General features: G+C 41.1%; 1 protein-coding gene across 1 annotated transcript; it reads right to left on the bottom strand.

Annotated features, from left to right (window-relative positions):
• Window positions 1–13,943: 13,943 nt before the first annotated feature.
• On the bottom strand, window positions 13,944–19,541 carry LOC145777457 (uncharacterized). The gene is made up of 2 exons (XM_082588831.1): window positions 16,076–19,541; window positions 13,944–15,814 (listed from the first exon to the last, which is right to left on the bottom strand). The coding sequence occupies exons 1-2, from the start codon at window positions 19,539–19,541 to the stop codon at window positions 13,944–13,946; spliced, it is 5,337 nt and encodes a 1,778-aa protein (XP_082444957.1).
• Between the last annotated feature and the right edge of the window lie 75 nt (window positions 19,542–19,616).

Below are 19,616 nucleotides of genomic sequence, written 5' to 3'. Positions count from 1 at the left end.
CACGTTTTTGTAAAGTGACCCGGAAGTCAAAAATAGTTGGACCACGCTGCATTAAGTAATCCAGTTCTATAGTTAGAAAAAGATTTTTTTTGCTGTATTATTGCATAAACGGTATGTTTTACAGTTTTTCGTTTTAAGTGAAACTATGAGGTATCCACCAAAGCTTAAACGTCTGGTGGCATGTATCGTAATATTTATAGTTGGAAGTAATATTCTTCATATTATCAAAGCACATTTCAAGGCTTATGATGCCATTGCTACAAAACGGAGACTTGATTTAACAGAGAAGCACATTTTGCTACTTAATAATCCCTTTGAACCAAAGTGTTCTTTATGGAAATTTTTGGAAACTTGGAAAACTACAGCTGAACCATTGATTCAGTTAGATCCAGAAAACTTTCTTTATCCTGGAATTATGTGGGGGCCTAACAATCAAATTCTTGGACTTCAGCAATCCATTTACTTGGCAATAAGACTTAACAGGTGATTGTACTTTTCTCAGCAACTGTTAGCCTCGAATTTCAAAGTCACGCATGCACGTTTTCATTCTTTAAACAAAAAATATTCGACTTTTAAAAGCAACGTTAAAACGCAATGAAAACTGCTAAATTGGCACTAAGCACGTCCATGCTTGGTGAATAACATGTCCAAGATCTTTGTAGTTTTAGATCTGATTGTGTTAAGTAAGCTGATACGTAAACTACTTATAATTTGATGGAAACAAACAACTGTTTTGCAGTGGTTTTTTGGGTTGTTTGAGACCTGCTATAGTTGCTTTCGTGATATTTGAGTTAGCGATAATGACGAAAATGTAACTATTTTTGCTTGCATTCCATTTTCATCTATCAGTTATTGTAGTATTGGAATTTTCTTTACTGGTATTATTGTTGAAACTGTTAAGGTCAACAAGTGGGAGAGTAGATTCCTTCTCTCTACTGCTGAGTCGGGCTTATCCCCTTTATTATCAAGACCCACTAAAGCTTCACGGGCATTACCACAACTTTCTTGAGCACAAAATACGGAAATAATTTTTGTCCTGTGATCGAGATTTTGCCACAGAGCTCTTTTGTCAGTCAATTGAACTCTTACTCTTGTAGAAAGAAAACAACCTATCCAGGAAAAGTCTTTATAGCTAACGTGGAGGCTACACCGGTAGGCCTATAGTTAGCGAAAAGCAATGCTCGCTGTCGCATAGTGAGTATCGCTTCTTCTAAACTGGGCCATATTACATTGCATTTTTAGAATTATCTGCCGCCATAAACAAAGGCAGCGCGGGTCGTTTTTTGGACACCTCTGATTTAAGCGGCTTCACAGAGCAATTCCGGGTATGGTCGTAACCTCATACATCCGTCTCCTCCATATCCATCATATTCATACGTACCTTCAGTCCTTTCCTCATATTCCTCACATAAACTGCTTGAATCATTAGGACGTTATAGCTCTTCTTCATCACTTTGTTCATCCCATCATCGTCAGAGTTCTCCTGCAGCATGCAGTAGAAGCAACAGCGTATAAAACCTTCATCGGTAATGGAACACTTTCAGTTTACCCCTTCGTGATGCAAGTTATCTCCCACCTACTTTGACAAGTGTTTACCTAATTGTCAAGAAGTTGAACGTTCGCAATTCACATATTTTGTGAAGTGCCTGTCTAAATTTCTCTGCTTGTAGAATGCTTTGTAGTAAAAAATTACTCTAAATCTTTCTATCTACAATTCATCTTAGAGCAGGAACCAGGTCGATTTATTTGACTGTCTGGGTCAGTAAGGTTTGAAAAGTGTTTCTAGACTGCAATTTTGTGTAGATTTCAAAAATAAACTTCTTACTTGCACCAGCCTGACCGTTTTCTCAGTAAAGACCTTTCGTTATAGCCTAAGCCCTACTCTTATCAAGAAAAATGCTTATTTCATTGTGATATGATTAACGCGCGGTGAAACTTCATTGATCTTCGAAATTAAATTCTAACTTGAATTAGTCTTTGTGTTACTCGATAGATCCAAGCCAGCAAATAAGTCACTTTTTACATTGATTTAACGTCTGCATACATTGACTCAATGTAAAGACGACCAATTTTGCTGGCTGGCATCTATCTGGAGACATGGCCACTGCTGCTCGACATAGTGCATAGCTCACGGTCGGTGGTTGCGAGCGCAGTGATTGAAAATATATCACAACCGGATAGACTACGCACAGCCCCACTAATGAGACCTGAAAGGTCGAAACGGTTGTGTGGAGATTTAGTATGAAGTTTATGATATGAATATTGAATATTCATTCCCATGTGGTCCGAACGTAACCTCGACTTTCTTTTCACTGAGTTTACAGTCTCGTGAAGTTTCACATTCACGAGACTGTGTATCTCTTGCCTTAAGCAGTTTGAAAGAAGAGACAAGGCGTGGATGATAGCTTGTAGCTTTGTTGACAATACTCCCATGTGGTATGGGTGGAATTCTCTGGTTACTAAAGATGACTTGCCAAGTCAAAAATCGACATACATGGAGCCAGTTGGAAAGCCACCAACAAGGCTTGATGTTGTGCAGCACACCATGAATACTGCAATTCAAGTTGCTGATGCATGCCATGATTCATACTAACCTGTGACCTATGACTTAGCCATTGCAAATCCTGCATTACAGATTCAGTCCTATAAATCACCAATATTTGACAGACTATTTGTATGTTCGGAACCTTCCGCATCAAGTTAGCATATTTCAAGTGCTTAAGATACATCTTTTCTGGTTCGGGTGGTGACCACGTTCTAATGGAAAGCTCAATACTTGCATTAGGCTCACTAAATGGTCTTTTGAAAGAAACATTTTACAATCGAGCAAAGAGACTTCATCTCCTCCTTGCAGTCGCTTTCAGAATAAAGTATCTGGAAATGTTCCTCCTTCAAGCGGACATATCCATTGTTCCAGTGATGAAGCTTCTTCAGCTACTTCTCAACAACCCTTCACCAGGCCTGATGAATGAAACCGAGAGTCATGAACAATACATAAACTTTCTCTCAGCCAATGAGAAATTCACAGATGGTATACTGAATGGCAGACATGGAGCTACAGCTCAGTTTTGGATGCAGTATTGCAAGCTGGTGGAGCTCTCCAAATGTTTACAAGAGCTGTGAGGATAAGAAACTTAACTTTGTTCGCTTATTCTCTGAATGAATTCCCCTGTAGTTCTTTGCAACTGGCCACCACAACTATGCCAGATGCATGACCCTGAACATTCACCCTGGTTTGAAAGATCAGTTGCAAAATGGGTCAGCATCAAACGAACATCAAAAGCATTCAGTCGATGTGGTGTTCATCTCACGTTGGAACAGACCGTAAATACAGATGAGCGCATCAAGACTGACAGGGATATCATCGATGACACAAAATTTTGGTGCATGCAAGAGGTGGAATATTCTTAGAGCAACAAGAAGCTCTGTTTTTGAAAGCTTGATCATGAAATCTCAACTTGAAGAACCTGCTCAAGAACTGAAACCATCAAGAGTCAAGAGAGATACATCAGATTTGAAAAAATCTTCAGTTTGTGGACACAACTACGAAGCCATTTGCAGATCCTGTTGAGAATGATGTTTTGTATTCCATTGGATGTAGAAAATCTGCATCTGGGGAAGTCACAAGTGAGCTTCTGCAAGTGCAGAGGATTGGCGAGAAGATGTACTCTGAGTTCAAGACAGATTGCTTGATATCCACCTCCAGGTTTGAGTCATCAATCCACAGGAAAGTAGTCAGAAATTTGTCTTATGATGCTGTAAAAGCAAATGTGGTGAACAAGGAAAGAAAGAAAATAATAGAAGTGAAAGGGACAAGAGGCCTGTTTGGACGACTACTTTTTCATGCTGTGACAACTCATATTGAGTTACCAATTGCCTCAAGTATCCCTTAACTCCTGTCCCTTTGTGCCTTGGAAATGTCAATGGTTGAATGAGTTCTTCTGCAAAGTTTACACTTCTGCACAAATTGTAAGGAAAGGTAGAAAGTTCAGCACCTAAATCTGTGGATGTCTTAATTATTATTGATGCCATGCTTGTTGTCAGATGTTTGAGCAACCTACCTATCATGTTCGAAGAAGTAGCAACATGTATATTAACAAATGTATGTAGAACATCTGCTACAGAAGTTCCTTTTGTCAGTGACACATACACAGGAACATTAATGGGCTAGAGCAGGGGTTCCCAAACTGGGGTACATGTACCCCCAGGGGTACATTTCGACTTTTCAAGGGGTACATTAGATTAAGTATAAGGATATTCTTTCCATAACTTCTAATCTGCCTTAGAATATTGCGAAGTTGCTTACCTTAGCAATTCTTTCACCGCAAACGCTCAGACACTGCAGGCTGGGACAGGGATGCAAGAGGAACTGATTGAACTCCAACATGATGGCTTTGCACGCGATGTGTACTCTGAGAGAAATTTAAGTGATTTTTGGTTTACGATGTGCAAGTCGTACAAAAAGATTGCGGAACCTGCTATTCATGCATTGTTGTTTCCATCAACATGGTTGACTGGTTGTGTGAGTCAACATTTTCAGTGCTGCTTGGAATCAAATCAAGAAACAGATCACAGCTCAAAACACCTGAACATGATCTTCGTTGTGCTGTTGCAAATGTTTCACCTCGTATTAATGAGCTTGTTGCTAAAAAGCAGGCTCATCCATCACATTAGCTAGGATTGCTGGGCTTATTCAGCCGATATGTTGTTAGGGTTAAGCAAACAACATTACTTTTTACAAGGAGTGTTTTTTATGGCCATTTTTCACGCTGATCACGAATCCGTTGAAATTTTTTACTTAGGATGATGTCTTAGGTTGGTAAAATGCAAAAATTCAAAATGGCCGCCAAATTCACGCACTTTTCAGATAAAATTTGATAATTATGTCTTACTAGGTCATGTAATATGTCATTTTTTATGTTTTCAGGGTTACTGATATCGAATATGAGGTCAAAACAGTGATACATAATGGCTTTATACAGTTATAGCTAAAACTGTGTATTTTTTATTGAAAAATACTTAATTTTTAATTTCAGACCATTTTTGAGTTGATTGATCAACTACTGTATATCCTTTGTTTTTGATGTTGTGGCCTACGTTTTTCGCGTCGTTACAGATAATAATCAACAGTGATGTCTGAAACTAGCTATACACTTAATACACGAAGTGATTTTGTGAAAAAAACGTTGTATGGGATAGTTTACCATGAGGAACCTTAAATAAAGACGTTGAATAAATTACCCGATGGAAGATACATCCTCGGTCGCATGTTAAATGTATGCAAAACAAAGAAAAACAGGAACAACTGACACTAGTAGATAGCAGCAAAATAGTTGCAACTGAACTTTGCAAAGATTGGATGGAAAAGAATGTATACCCAGAGCATGAAAGCGTGGTATTCAAAAAACTCAAAAATGACTATAAACTTCTGAGAAATTTGTGCAAACAAGATAACAATGCAAGGTACAAGAAAACGGATGCGTGGATTAGTAAAGTAATGAGTTTTTATGAGAGAATGACTAAAAATGCATACGATGATTGAAAAAAAACAGCGACTATCAAGCGAACTTAGAGAATCAGTTTGGAGTAAAAATGACTCCAGAAGATGAAGAATTCTACCGCGATAACTGCTTTGGAAGTTATAAAGCTATTTGTCTATCTACTGTTTCAAGTTCCTGGCGAAAACAAAAGCACCGACAAGATACACGCCAATTATCAGCTGAGAAGAAAAGAGAAGACATGAAATTTTCTACAATGCGAAAAATGGAAGGTAGGAAGTTGCAGTATGAGGAATCATTGTCTCTGGCTGATGGCGATAATCAATCAATCATGATCAGCGATGAGCAGAAACAAGATGTGGATTTTTCAATGGATAATCTGAACTTTCGTATGTCTTCATCTTCTTCCATCACTACCCGTAGTAAGAAATCGTCCAGTTTACCTGATACTCTGGACAGTGTCAATGACTTCTACAGTGATCGTTTCCCAAAAGTCAAGGTCAGAGAAAGTCGCAATAAACTTAACGAAAAATAGTGCGATGTACAGTGTAATGTTTCTCGGATTACAAAGTGAGTGCTGCAGATTTAGCTGGTATAATAGTACAAACTGCTAACTTGATATTTGATCAAAACTGGGAGTTGAGCACTGAAGAAAATGAAGAAGGTGATGATGAATCGGATTCTGAAAGCCAAGAAAGGCAGCAGTGGCCGAGTGGTTAGCGCGTTGGGCTCGCAGTCGAGAGCCTGCATGTTCGACTCCAGCCACCCGCAATTGCTGTTGTTTCTCTGGGCAAGAAACTTTACGATAAATGCTTCTACCTAGTGATCGATTTCGAGTAATGGGTAGTACCAAATTTAAGTCATAAATAGAGTAGACAACCGGAAACAGGCATTGCCGTCGGCTGCAGCGTGGGTCAGGTGTACGTCGGAAGGCGTACACCGATGCATAGCGCTCAAGTCCGCTTTCCCGCAATGCAGGATAAAGATAAACAAACAAACAAAACTAATCTCTTCGCATCCAAGCGGAAGCTCCGAAGCCGAGACACCTGCACAACTACCGAATAATATTTACCGAATGCTTGGTGATGAGCTGATTATGTCTCTGATGGGACTGCTTGGTATTGATAAACGTGAAGATGACACGGTCGTGAGAGAACTTCGGAAGGTGTCAGGTCGTTTTTCGATAAGAAAATACCAGAAATTAGATCCAAGCAAGAGGAGTGCATCAGCGCGGAGATGGGTCAAGTCTGATTGTATGGTGCTGTGCTGAATGAAGTTCTATATGCAATGGACAGACAGTTGTCCGAGATGAACTTTTTTGCAGGTCAAGTAGTGACGACGTCAAATTAAAACATGCACCATTGACAAATTTAGGATGCGAATCCGAATTCGCCAAACTTGATAACCGTATAACTTTCAGTGGTGGATCGACGTCAGTGAGAACTCATTGAAGGAAGAATGTAGTTTCAACGGATCAATTTCTCATGGATTCGTCGTTTACAGATCTCAGTGAAGATGAGAAGTTGAAGAAAAGGAAATGGGCAAGGTGCTCAGAAGAAGTTACCCAGGCGAAAAAGCTTGAACAAGACTTTATTGTTAAGTTAAAAACAAGTCAACAACTTGCGCTTCTGAAGAAGCAAGAAGTGAGGAAGAAGAAAATGTCCAAAGTGCTACTGGTAGTCCTACTTGAGGAGTGTAAGAAGCGTGAAAATCCGGCGACTCCAAATACCGTTGACTCTCTTGATAGACTTAATGAATCACAACTGCTCAAGGAAATTGGTTACCTTAGATCGACAGTGGCGCCCGATATATGCCAAAAGCGTAGAGTTAAATGTGCCGACGGCAGAGATGTACGTATACGCCGCAATTTCTACGCCGTAGACTTGCGGCGTAGACTTTTTGTTTACGCTAACTCTTACATTTTTTTGGATAGTTGTCGCTTGAGGCTACGCCGTAAAGTTTTCGCGGTTTTTTAGCGTATAGCGTCAACGCATACTTTTTAATGTCTTTTTTTTCGCTACAGCACGCCAATACCTTCCAGCGCTGCAGTTGAAAGAATGTTTTCAATGGGCAAAGACATATTGGAACCAAAACGCAGCAAAATGTCAGATGAACAGTTTCAGATGCTTGTGTTTCTTCGTGGAAATTCAAAATAAAACTTGTTTGTTTCGAGTGGTTTATACCGTGTGAATGTTTGGCACCTAGCAAACAAAATAAGTTTACTCTAGTGTATGCGCTGACGCTGACGCCGCCAACTTTTTTTACAAGTTACGTTGACGCATACGGCGTATGGATTTTCGAACGTTTGCGTTTACGCTGACGGCGTCAATATTTTTTGTATGCGCGTACATCACTGGCCGACGGTATAAAAACATTCACGTTTGAGAAGTTCAGTGTAGACGAACTGAAAACATCCATCAGAAATGCTTTCAAGCCAGAGAACAATGTTTCTGTTGATGTCGATATCTTGCTGAAAAAATTCCTTTGAAATTCAAAGGACTCTTGTAGAAGCAAAGTTGTTGAGATGCTGGTACCCAGATGTTGAAGTGAAAATTAAAGTAGCTTATGGAAATTTATATCTTAATTTTTTCCTTTGAAATTATGGTTTTGCTCACATTTCTGTGCAGATTTTATTGCAATATGTATCTGGAGTGGTCCAGTTGACCTGTGCGAGTTTAAAAACATGATTATCGATATCAGTGACCCTGAAAACAGAAGAAATGACATATTACATGACCTAGTAAGACATAACTATCAAATTTTAGGTGAAAAAATGTGTAAATTTGGCGGCCATTTTGAATTTTTGCATTTTACCAACCCAAAACATCATCATAGATCAAAAATTTCAACGGATTCGTGATCAGCGTGAAAAATGGCCATAAAAAACACTTCTTTTAATGGGACAACAAAGAAAAAGTCTATGTGTGCCCAACCCTAATATTGTTTGTTTGATTGTAGTGTTTGTTTAACCTTGGATTACATGGTTATGAATAACTTTGTGTGCTTTGATTGGTACAAAATATCGTGTATGCAGTCTTCTAATACAGCTCTACTGTTAATTTGTTGCACTATCTCAACTTTCTAAACCCAAAAATCAGAGAAAATTTTGGGGGTACACGAGCGAATCTATAAATTGATCAAAGGGTACCGATGAACAGTAAGTGTGGGAACCCCTGGGCTAGAGCAAGGCATGCGTGCCAGAGGCTTCAGTAATTGTGTTTCAATGCCTGGTTTTAACATCACCGGTGGTGAGCAGACTAGGCCAGGGAACTTTTCTGCAGCCTTGTACTCCTCTTCCTTTAAAACATCCCTTTTTCGCTTCCTTGCTCAACAGTGGTGTGATAATCAGTTTTGTGATGTACTGGGCAATAAGAAACTATTCTATGCTGTTGATGACAAGTGCTTCGTGTATTCTGTTGAGGATGGACACATGACAAGGAAAGAGTACAAGCCACTTGTGAGTTCTCACATCGAAGCTGATACAAGGATGATGCAGCATGAGAGGCATATTCCCATCCTCAACCCCAACCACGTCATCACTGTAAGAGCAAATGACACTGATGTGCTGGTAATTTTGTTGTATCATGCCAGTTGTAACAATTCCCTCACAACAGGGCCTGATTAAGGCTCACGGGGGCCCGAGGCACAGCTAAGTTTAGGGGCCCCTATTGGCAATCGCTTTCGATGCAGAGCAGGAGTGCTCAACTGTTACTGCAAAATCGTTACACAATTTGAAACTGTTAGTCAAAAATAACAAGTGCGCACACACTGGCACAACAACTTTCACTACCTACGCCTACGGTAGGGGAAAGTGCTATAAAGTGGACCGGCTGATAATTTGGACCACTGATGTTTTTTCAATGACTGAAGTAAATAATTTCATGGTTTGTGAACAGCTTGAATTAACCTTTCTTACTTACCTAGTTTTTACTATTTCAGATTCAAAGGATTGAGCTGGTTCTTTGTTGTTACTAGAGGTTTTGGGGGTCTGCGATGTTATTTTGCTGGTCTAAACTATTCAGAATTTTTCAAATATTGCTACAGTTACAAAAGATTATACAAAAGTAATCTGTAAGAGAGGCTTTACTAATGACTATCTGCCAAAATCTTGAAGAAATGTCCACTGTTTAATTCTAAATGACACCAAGCAACATGAGATTATGATTACTGTAATATGGACCAGTGGTCCAGGTTATGGTCAATTGGTAGAAATGTGTTTCTCAGTAATGAAGACAGGCATAGAAATGAAGTTCCATGAGATTTATGCATTTTTTTCAAACTTTCTAGAGTGCATCATAAAATGTATTTGTAACTTGCTTTCTTATAGTGATAAAAGCTACTACCAGTAATTTGCATAATCACTTTGATATTATAAACAATTTGATTAAGTTCTGACGACATGTCTAAGCATGGAATTTGGAGTTAAAATGGATTTAAAAAAGCAGGAATTTACCCCTTTAATCTTCTTGTATTTGATGAGAGTGATTTTCACTCAGCTGAAGTTACTGACAAGCCTCATGAAGTAGACACCTCTCCAAACAATGTATCACCGCTGATAATTGATGATCAAGATATGTCTACTCAAGATGCAATTTCTCGAAACATTTCACGTTTGTCACAAGATGTGGTAAACATTGAGAAAGTGGCAAAAAATTCTATCATGTCAACAGAATTAAATGCTGGAACTTTAGCTGATGCACCGTATGAAGCAATCTCACAAGCACCAGGACCATCGTCATTGAGTGTTAAGAACTTACAACCTTGTTCAGTTAGCATTTCATGCAGGGTATCTGTCGGGGACATAAGCCCACTTCCAAAACAAGTTACGAAGGGAAGAAAACATAGAAAAACTATAAAGGCTACTGTGCTGACAGGTACGCCACACAGACATAAAATCAAGTTCACAGAAAAAGCTAAACCAGCAAAACAAGTGAGAAAAAGCTTTAACCTTTAACTAAGTCTTCAAAAAAGAGAGTTATTCCATGCAATGCTGCTTCTGCATGCACTTGTCTTGTGTGTGACGAGTCCACTGATGAGGATTGGATTCAGTGTTATCAGTGCAAGAAATTGGCCCATGAAAGTTGTGCTGATATATCAAATGCTCATTTTTACCATTGTGACAACTGTGCCAACGATCAATGATTTGAAACTTGTTTGAGATAACTATCATGAACGTTTCAGACTATTTTTATTTATTGAGTGTTTGTGTTCTATTTCATGCCTTTGAAGTTTGACTTCCTTGATATATTTACTTTCACATGACAACGGTTCATATTACAGTATGGTGGTCCATATTATGAAACAGGGTGGTCCATTTTAGAAACTGAGTTAATAATATGGACCACTATATAAAAAAAATAATAATGTAGTTTTCTTTGTTTGTGCTATGTTTTTTTGATTGGAATTGTTTTTGCAAACCAACTAGCCTGTAACTAATCAAATAAAGTTAGTTGCACCCCAATGTTGTGGATATTTTTAAAAATATTAATATTTTTCATTAGCTGGTCCAAATTATAGTACTTTTCCTACTAATGTAAAAAAAAATGGGGGCCCCCAAAATCAGGGGGCCTGAGGCCTGTGCCTCGTGTGCCTCATGGTTAATCGGGCCCTGCCTCACAATATACATGGATGTAGGAAATTCAAACAGCAACAATCGCAGGTACATTGACGTAACATTGCTGGCAGACACTTTGGGAAAAGAACTTTGTGAAGCATTACCAGCTTTGCAAGTGTTCACTGACTGCGACTACTCTCCTTCATTTAAGGCCAAAGGAAAGTACGTTCATTGAATAGTGTAGAGAATTCTCCAAGGTTCAAAAAAACGTTTGGAAAACTTGGCTCTTCAACAATGGCTGAAGACAGCTACATTGTGCTGGAAGAGTTTGTGTGTGTTTTGTATGTACAAAACAAGGTTAAAGACGTTAACATTGCTCGCTTAAGCCTCTTCAATGTGAAATATCAATCTAAAGACTTTAACAATCCTTTGAAAAATACCAAAGAAATGAAGCCACCCATGCTTCCTCCATCAAGTAACATTTCCTTCGAGCAAACTTTATTGCCAAAATGTTGAAGTCAGCAGATGAAAGCGGCATTCATCAGCTTGATCCACATGGTAACGGATGAAGAAAAAGGGAATGTACATGCTGAATTGGTTCACAGGTCCTATGGCTATGGTTCCTGATTGTCTCAGCGATCAAATTGAAGAAGTTCCTGATGAAGGAGGTGATATTGAAAGAAAAGCAGAGGAAACTGGTGACTCAGATGAAGAAGATTAGTTGTTTATTTGAGCAATTTGAGATGTAAGTCCGAATTCAAATGTATGTCCCTGATTTAGCTTCTGTTCAGCTTTGGCATAAGTTGCAGTCCTAAGTAGACTACAGCACCAATGAAAAACCTTCTGTATGAATATTGTGTTATTCCTTCGAACTTTTGAAATGCATCGCTTGTAAACTTAAATCGATTTTCGTTTAAAGCTGTATTTTGTAAGTAATTGTCGTAAAAGAGGCTACGGTGCTTAAGGTCTGCGATAGGCTTACATTTGCTTCAGCTCTTGGAACTTTGTTAACATTAACATGTCTATGTTCATATTATGTTCTATCTAAGATATACAATCTAAACTTTCTATTTACCTTTCATAGTTACTGAATGTACCAGAAACCGGTATAGAAATAACAAAGATTTTTGTCTGGTGATTGAAACTTTTACATGTTACCATGTTGCGAATAATCACACAAAAAGTGTTCATTTTGAACATAATATCAAGTCATGTTGTTCTTATATCTTCAATTTAGAATTTACTTTTCATTAAAATCCTCTTTTATTGCTTCTTACTGTTTCCTGTGATATATAGGCTACCAGTAGCGTAGCCAGGAATTTTGAAAGGGGGGGTTTTGACCACCCAGCGGCGGGGGGTCTGGGGGGCCTCCCCCAGAAAATTTTGAAAAATTACTTTGAATTTGGTGCATTCTGAGAGCATTTTCAACAAAAATGTGGGTACGAATATTCCTGTAAAATAGTGCTGTCCGGTAGCATAGCAAAAGGATAACATCATGTTTTCTTCAGCATTTTTCGGAAATAAAGCTAAGTTCCTGGCTGAGATGTTTGGTATTGGCAAAACTCGCTCTTTTAATGCAATTTTGTTTAAAATTAGGCAATTTTTTTTTAGACTGAAAGCATCATTCTCAATATCGTGACGTCACACGCGTGCCAAAGGGGGGGGGGGGTTGTTGTCTAAAACGTTTTCTGCCTAGACTGGATAAAGTGCAGGCCTTACTTATTAGAAGAAATGGTGTATTGAAAACGACAATAATAAAACAAAACAAACAGTTGCTTACCGAATTCTTACATATTCCCTAGTCACTCCAAATCTCCAGTTCTCCAGATTTATAAAACAATGACCACTCCAGTCCATGCCAAAACGTAAAAAGAAAGATCAACTAGCAAAAATTGTTAATGCATGGCCGGGTCACTCAAGCATGAAAATAGAATGGAGCAGAGATACAATAATATTAAATGGGCGGGGAATCGTTTCTAACATACCCACCCCCAAAACCAGAGTTTAACAAATGAGGGTTTTACCAATGTAAAACGATTAAAACGAAGCAAAACACAAACCAATTAATTGCCACAAGGTGGCCACATAAACGACAATTAACATGAATTATGCAAATGTCGACCAGAATCAAAAATATTCGCGGTTAGCAAGGATCACAATTGCAACACAAAGGCTGGCTTGCATTACACACAAACTTAATAGAACATGCATAACAGTAGCCTACAGAAGGACATCGAAGACACGCCCAAGAGGAGTTAAAAAATCCTTTTGACCAACATGCTTAGCGATTGCTAAAATTAAGCACAAAAACATAAGTCTACCGACAACTGGAAGTCAGCATAAACGGATACACGAAAAACAAATGATAGCATACATGGTACCAGTGGCAGAAGTGGGGATATGGCATAAACAAAAGCACACATACAACCTAATACTGCGCAATGCTATGACCAGCGCAAGTGACATTAACGTCAGAGCAAAAGTAGGCTACCAGAAAAAACACGCGACTGTTAAGTCGAGTCGTGATAGTTAAGCAATGAATTGACAAAACACAAAAAATAATATCGCACATAGCAAAAGCTTTAGTAGTGAGACAGGTGTGTGAAATAGTCAGACCAAAAACAGAGCTAGACTGCTACAGTGTAAATAACTGCAGGATGCAAATAGAAACAACACTATTGATGGGAGTCAATAACACAGTTATGGCAGAACTGCTGGATGCAAATGCATCGACGACACCGCGCTAGCTGCGGTAGTGAGGAGCACAAGAATAATAATAGTAAAATAAACACAAACACGCAATACAATTCAAATATGAAACCTAAGCAGCATGAGCAATGTCAGTTGTGCAATCGTGCCAACCAGCCAGCCTAGAAAACAAAATTGTCATTTTAAGAGTCCATACTGCCCTCTAGCAGGCAGATCTTTCTGATGTCGCGAACAAACTCAGTACCGTCAGCAACTTTTACTCGCACGCGTCTGACAAGTTTATTAGTGTCCGGCATAACTTCTTTTACAATAGCCTTGGGCCAGTGCCCACGTTTAGTTGCCTCGTCCGCTACCAGTACCAAATCGCCTGGTTTCAAGCTTGGAGATGTGCCAAACCACTTTTGTCGGGGCTGCAGCAGAGGGAGATATTGCAACAGCCATTGTTCCCAAAACTTGTCTGTGAGGTATTGGGTCTTTCTCCAAGAGCGTCGATAACCGTCAGCCTTCATAAAAACATCTGGCGGTAGGGTGTCACAAGCTGAACCGGTGAGTATCATACTTGGAGTCAGGGCTTGCAGGTCATCTGGTGACGATGGGAGCGAAGTGATGGGACGATCGTTTAAAATTCTTTCAATCTCTGCTACCAGCGTTAGAAGGTCGAACTCATCCAACGTAGCGTTTCCTACCAGCGACCGCATCAATTTTCTTAATAAACGAAAAAATGTTTCGTAGAAGCCGCCTTGATGTGAAGCACGCGGAGGGTTGAAGTGCCAGTTCGTTTCATGCCGAAGTAAGGCATCGCTGACTTTCTTTTGATGGAGGTTGTTGAGTCCTTGCCGAAGTTCGCGGTCTGCAGCAACAAATTTTCCTCCGTTGTCACTGTACAGATCAGTAGGACAAACCTTTCCACGGCTGCAGAATCTTCGGTAGGCTTGAATGAATGCACTTGCCTCCAGGGATTGCACGACCTCAAAGTGCACAGCACGGGTCGCCAAACAATTAAAAATACAAACATATCGCTTAACACTGCTGCGTCCGCTCTTTACCATCAGTGGACCAAGAAGGTCGGTGCCAGCAGCTTGAAAAGGAATGGATTTGTTTACGCGTGGAGCAGGTAAGTTGCCCATCTGCTGTTTTCCGGCAGTAGCTTTCCAAAAACGACAGTTCATACAGGAATGCAAGACCCTTTTGACAGCTGACCGCCCTTTGACAATCCAATAACGGGAAGCAATGGCGGTAAGGACTTGTGAGCATCCCATGTGTCCTTCTCGTTCGTGATACCTCATGATCACTAGATCGGTGATTGGGTGCTGATATGGGAGAATGATCGGATGCCTTCTTCCGCTTGACAGAGAAGATTGTTGCAATCGCCCACCAACTCTTAACGTTTCGTTAACAACATAGGGGTTTAGGGACTGTAGCTCCTTCAAATCCACATGCTTCTTCAACTGCAGGTCGGACACGAGTTCCACCGGGGCGTCAAATGCTGGGTGGTTATGGAGAACTGCGAACACCGTCGGGTATGCTTGATGCTGGGCGGCTGTGACAATGGCAAGTTCAGCTTCGTCCATCTCCTCGACACTGAGCGAATCTGTCTTAACAGTCAAGGAGTCATCTCGGCATTTCCTTTTCAGGTACAATTTGAAGCGAAGCAACCATGCAACCGTTCTTTGCAGATCGTGGAAATGCGAGTAGCGGGTAAACAACCGACATAGAGAGTCTGAGTCTGTAATCGTGTGTTGCTGAGCTGAGCAACGTTCAATGTTTTTAACCTCTGGATCGTCTGACGAAATTCCGCCAACAAAGTCGGGCTGGTTTGGCCAATTGCTCGTGACATCATGCAAAAACTTAGGACCATTAAACCAAAGCTTAGCGGTATTAACTTTATCAGGCCAAACTCCCCGAGACGCGAGGTCAGCGGGGTTTAAGGTAGTCGGTACATAATGCCATTGATTGACACTGGTAAGCATGTGAATAGTGCTCAGCCTATTAGCCACAAAGGTGTGGAAACGAGTCGAAGTATTATTAATGTAACGCAGCACAACAGTTGAGTCTGTCCATAAGACAACACAATTGAATTTAAAATCACACTCCGTCAGGATAAAATTGCAGACTTTGGCAGCGAGCACAGCAGCAGTGAGCTCCAGGCGAGGTACGCTAACAGGCTTTAATGGAGCCACTCGAGCCTTGCCAAATAGAAAATTACAAATTACTACAGAATCATCATAAAACACTTTAACATAAAACACGACCCCATAGCCACTGGTACTGGCATCACAAAAACCATGCAATTCAAAGCGGATAGCACATTTACCAAAAAGAGTCAGGCTTCTAGCGATGGAAACACATTCAAGCTCTGGCAGGGCCTTTAACCAAGCTTCCCAATTAATGTTTACTGGCCCAAGGCCATTAAGGGGTTCATCCCAATCAAGTTGAGCGTCACAGGCCTGCTGCAGGAGTTGCCTAGCAGGTAAAATGAAGGGTTGTATTAGACCTAGTGGGTCGTATGTTTGCGAAATCATGGAGAGAACGCCTCTCCGGGTGTTAGGCTTTTGTTGGATACTCACCCTCACCTCCATGCAATCGCTCGCAGCATTCCACACAACACCAAGGGTTTTCTGCGTTGGAAGCTGGCACTGCGGCAGATCGACTTTCGACGCCAAGTCTTCCTGCAACACAGAACTCAAGACCTTTGCACTGTTAGACAGGAATTTAGTTAAATGGAAGCCGCCACTTTGTAATAGTTCACGTAGTTGTTGTATTAGTTCGATAGCCTGATCCGGCGATTCACATGAATGACAAATATCGTCAACATAAACATTTTTTAAAACTGTGTTAACAGTGTTTTGATCAGCACCTGTTTCATTGTCTTTGGCAGTCATCCGAAGCGCGAAGGCAGCACAGCATGGCGACGACTTTGCTCCAAACACATGAGTTTGCATACGGTAGTCGACAGGTTCCTGCTTGAGATCGTCGTCCGGATACCATAAGAATCGAAAGGCATCCCTGTCCCCTTCGTCTACGCGTACTTGGGAAAACATGGCCTTAATATCGCCCACAACAGCGATCGGATGTTGCCTGAAGCGAAACAATGTTCCTACAAGGTTATTGGTGAGATCTGGGCCATGAAGCAGCTTGTCATTTAATGACACGCCTTTAAACTTCGCGCTGCAGTCGAAAACGACTCTAAACTTGGCCGCATTGGTCGTGCAGTGATGGGGCACATAGCACGTCTTCCCTGGTGTGTCTACCACACCAGTTTTAAGTGGCACAGCATAGCCACAATTAACATATTCCTGCATTTTACCACGATACTTATTGAATAACACCAGGTCAGTAATAAATCGGCGCTTCATTCCCTCTAAGCGATTGAGTGCCATAGAGCGATTATTGCACAAGTCCGGGTCTTCATCCTTCCACAACAGCCCTACAGCATAGTGTCCATCCACCTTCCTCACCGTGTCCTGCATGATCTGCAGCGCACGTTTATCCTCAATTGAAGGACAGGGGGCCTGTGGCTCATCGATGTCATTAAAATCCTGCAACAATACATTTAACATTCTATCGCAAGACTCCTTTACGCTAAGAAAGTTTACCATTACTGGTGAGTTGAGCTGCCTATCGCCACCATCTTTCCCATATATGGTCCAACCCAGAAGGGTGTGCAGTCCGCATGGTTCTCCTGGTGCGCCAGTACGAACTTCCTGCAAAAGATAAGCCTGGTGAAGATCGCTACCCAATAACAACTCAACCTTCCTATCTTTTAGTTCAGGGAACTTTAAGTCCTCCAAATGACTATATGCACTACTAAGTGCTTCGGTGGGGATACTGTGGCTGACATCCACAATCTGGTCCATCACCAGAGCATCTGCAACGGAAAACACAGCTTGCTCTTCCATTCCCTGCACAGCCAAAAAATCAATTTTCTTGTCATGAAAGGAGACAGCATTGGTGGTCAGCAACTCCACATTGCTTTTCGTCGCAGCAACCCCTAAGCGAGATACGAGGCTTGAGGAGCATAGACTGACGCTAGAACCTTCATCGATAAAAGCATAAGTATAGGTATAGTTGGAGGGGTCCCCAGCCCATACCTTAACTGGCAAAACCTTAAAAATTGTTGTCCCAGATGTTGCTGGCACAGTTGCGGACGTTGTTGCTGAGATGCCCTTCTTCAGAGCAGAGGGGCTTTCCTCTTCCACACGGTTTACATGCAGAAGTGAATTATGCCTCGATCCACACGTTGCACAAGATTTCTTAAATCTGCAATCAACCACTCTGTGGCCTGCTCTCAAGCAACAAAAACACAGTCTATGCTTTTGCACCAGGGTTCTTCTTTCTGCAACAGGCTTTTGTTTAAACATCTCACACTTCCATAGGGCATGCGACTCTGCACACAAACAACAGGACTCTTGCTTATGGTTAGCAGATTGGGAAATCTGCTCTTGGGTTGTGCAAACCGAAGCACGCTTGTAGCCACCTTGCGGATTAGATCGAGCCATCGTTGGTTGTAGAGCTCTCTTAACATCTTTGCCTGGTTGCATAAGATGGCCATATTGGCTGTCGGCTCGAGAGGCTGCATCCTCGACCAAGACTCTTAAATCACCAAACGTGGCACAGTCCGATCCTAAGTGATTAACATGAACAAACTGCTCCTTTAACTTATAAGGAAGTCGCAGGAACAGCCGTTGAAGCACCTCGTCACTGTTTAAAAGGTGAGACTTACCCCAGCCATCGAAACTGACTTCACACTTATACATCTTGTCGCAAAGCTTTGTGAGGCCCGGCGCATCCCACTCTGAAATAGGGGGTCCTTGCAGCAAATCTTCCTTCACTTTGGCCATGAGTTTTCCAGGGTTGCCAAACCTTTTTCTCAATCTATCCCATGCCATTCCATATGCTCTTTCACTATTTTGCAAGCAACTCAGGCCAGAAATTACTTCCAAGGCCTGGCCTACACAATTGTCCTCCAAAAAGGCGATGCGATCTTCAAAGCTTAGATAGTTTGACTCAATGTATCGTTCAAAACGCCTTTTAAAGTTAAAGAACTTTAACACATTGCCGTCAAACTTCTCCAGCGACAACCGAGGACCATGAACATTTTGAAACCCTGCACTGAGCTGGGGTTGAGGCACGACGATGGGAAATTCACTACTATTATTAGCTTCAGTGCGAAAGGGAGATGTGTAAGGATTAAGAATATTACTAGCACTACTGCTGCCCTGAAGGATACCCTGTTCTGCTTTTACAGGTGGTATCTTTACACCACTCTCACGGGGTGTCACGTGACTGCTAGACTCAGCAGCTTTGCCTGTGTCACTGCCTGCATCCATAACTACCGATGATGTTTGATGTGACACTTGCTTGGATTGCTCTCGACAGCTTCGAATGAGGGTAGAGCATGCTTCAAGCAAACCATAAATGCTTTCCCCCATACGGTTCATCCTAGATTCTATTGAGCCTGATTGCTGTGGTTTGCATTTGAGTAAATCTAAACGTTTAAGGGAGAGCTTCCTTTGAAGTTCGAGGCATCTTTTCTTTACCTCCAAAACTTCAGAAGAACTCAGGAAATCATCACTTGAGCATAGCTCCATGTCGATGGAAGTTATGCCAAGCTCGATTTCAACCAGCTCTTGTTCTAACACAACGAGACCTGGCAGCTCTTCGCTAATGTCATGTTGACCACTAATATTAGAGGCGGCCTCATGCTGCTCTGTTGAGCCACTAGCATAACCATTTGGCTTACTCCGTCTTGGGGTTTGCTTGGGCTTTTTACGAGCCATAATTAACACACAGCAATATACAAGCTACAAAAAACAAAATCTGTACGGTACTTACCTTAGGTGAGGTGACAATTG

The sequence above is a fragment of the Aplidium turbinatum genome, chromosome 9 (genome assembly GCF_918807975.1).
Source record: "Aplidium turbinatum chromosome 9, kaAplTurb1.1, whole genome shotgun sequence".
In the NCBI taxonomy this organism is placed as follows: Eukaryota; Metazoa; Chordata; class Ascidiacea; order Aplousobranchia; family Polyclinidae; genus Aplidium; species Aplidium turbinatum.
The sequence above is the reverse complement of the archived record's forward strand: the minus strand, read 5'-3'. Positions and strand labels throughout refer to the sequence as shown.

Coding starts and splice junctions, on each gene's coding strand:
- LOC145777457 (XM_082588831.1), bottom strand. CDS start 19,541: ATGGCTCGTAAAAAGCCCAAGCAAACCCCAAGACGGAGTAAGCCAAAT. Junction 15,815..16,075: donor TAGAAGCCTGACTCTTTTTG/GTAAATGTGCTA, acceptor TCTTATGGACAG/ACTCAACTGTTGTGCTGCGT.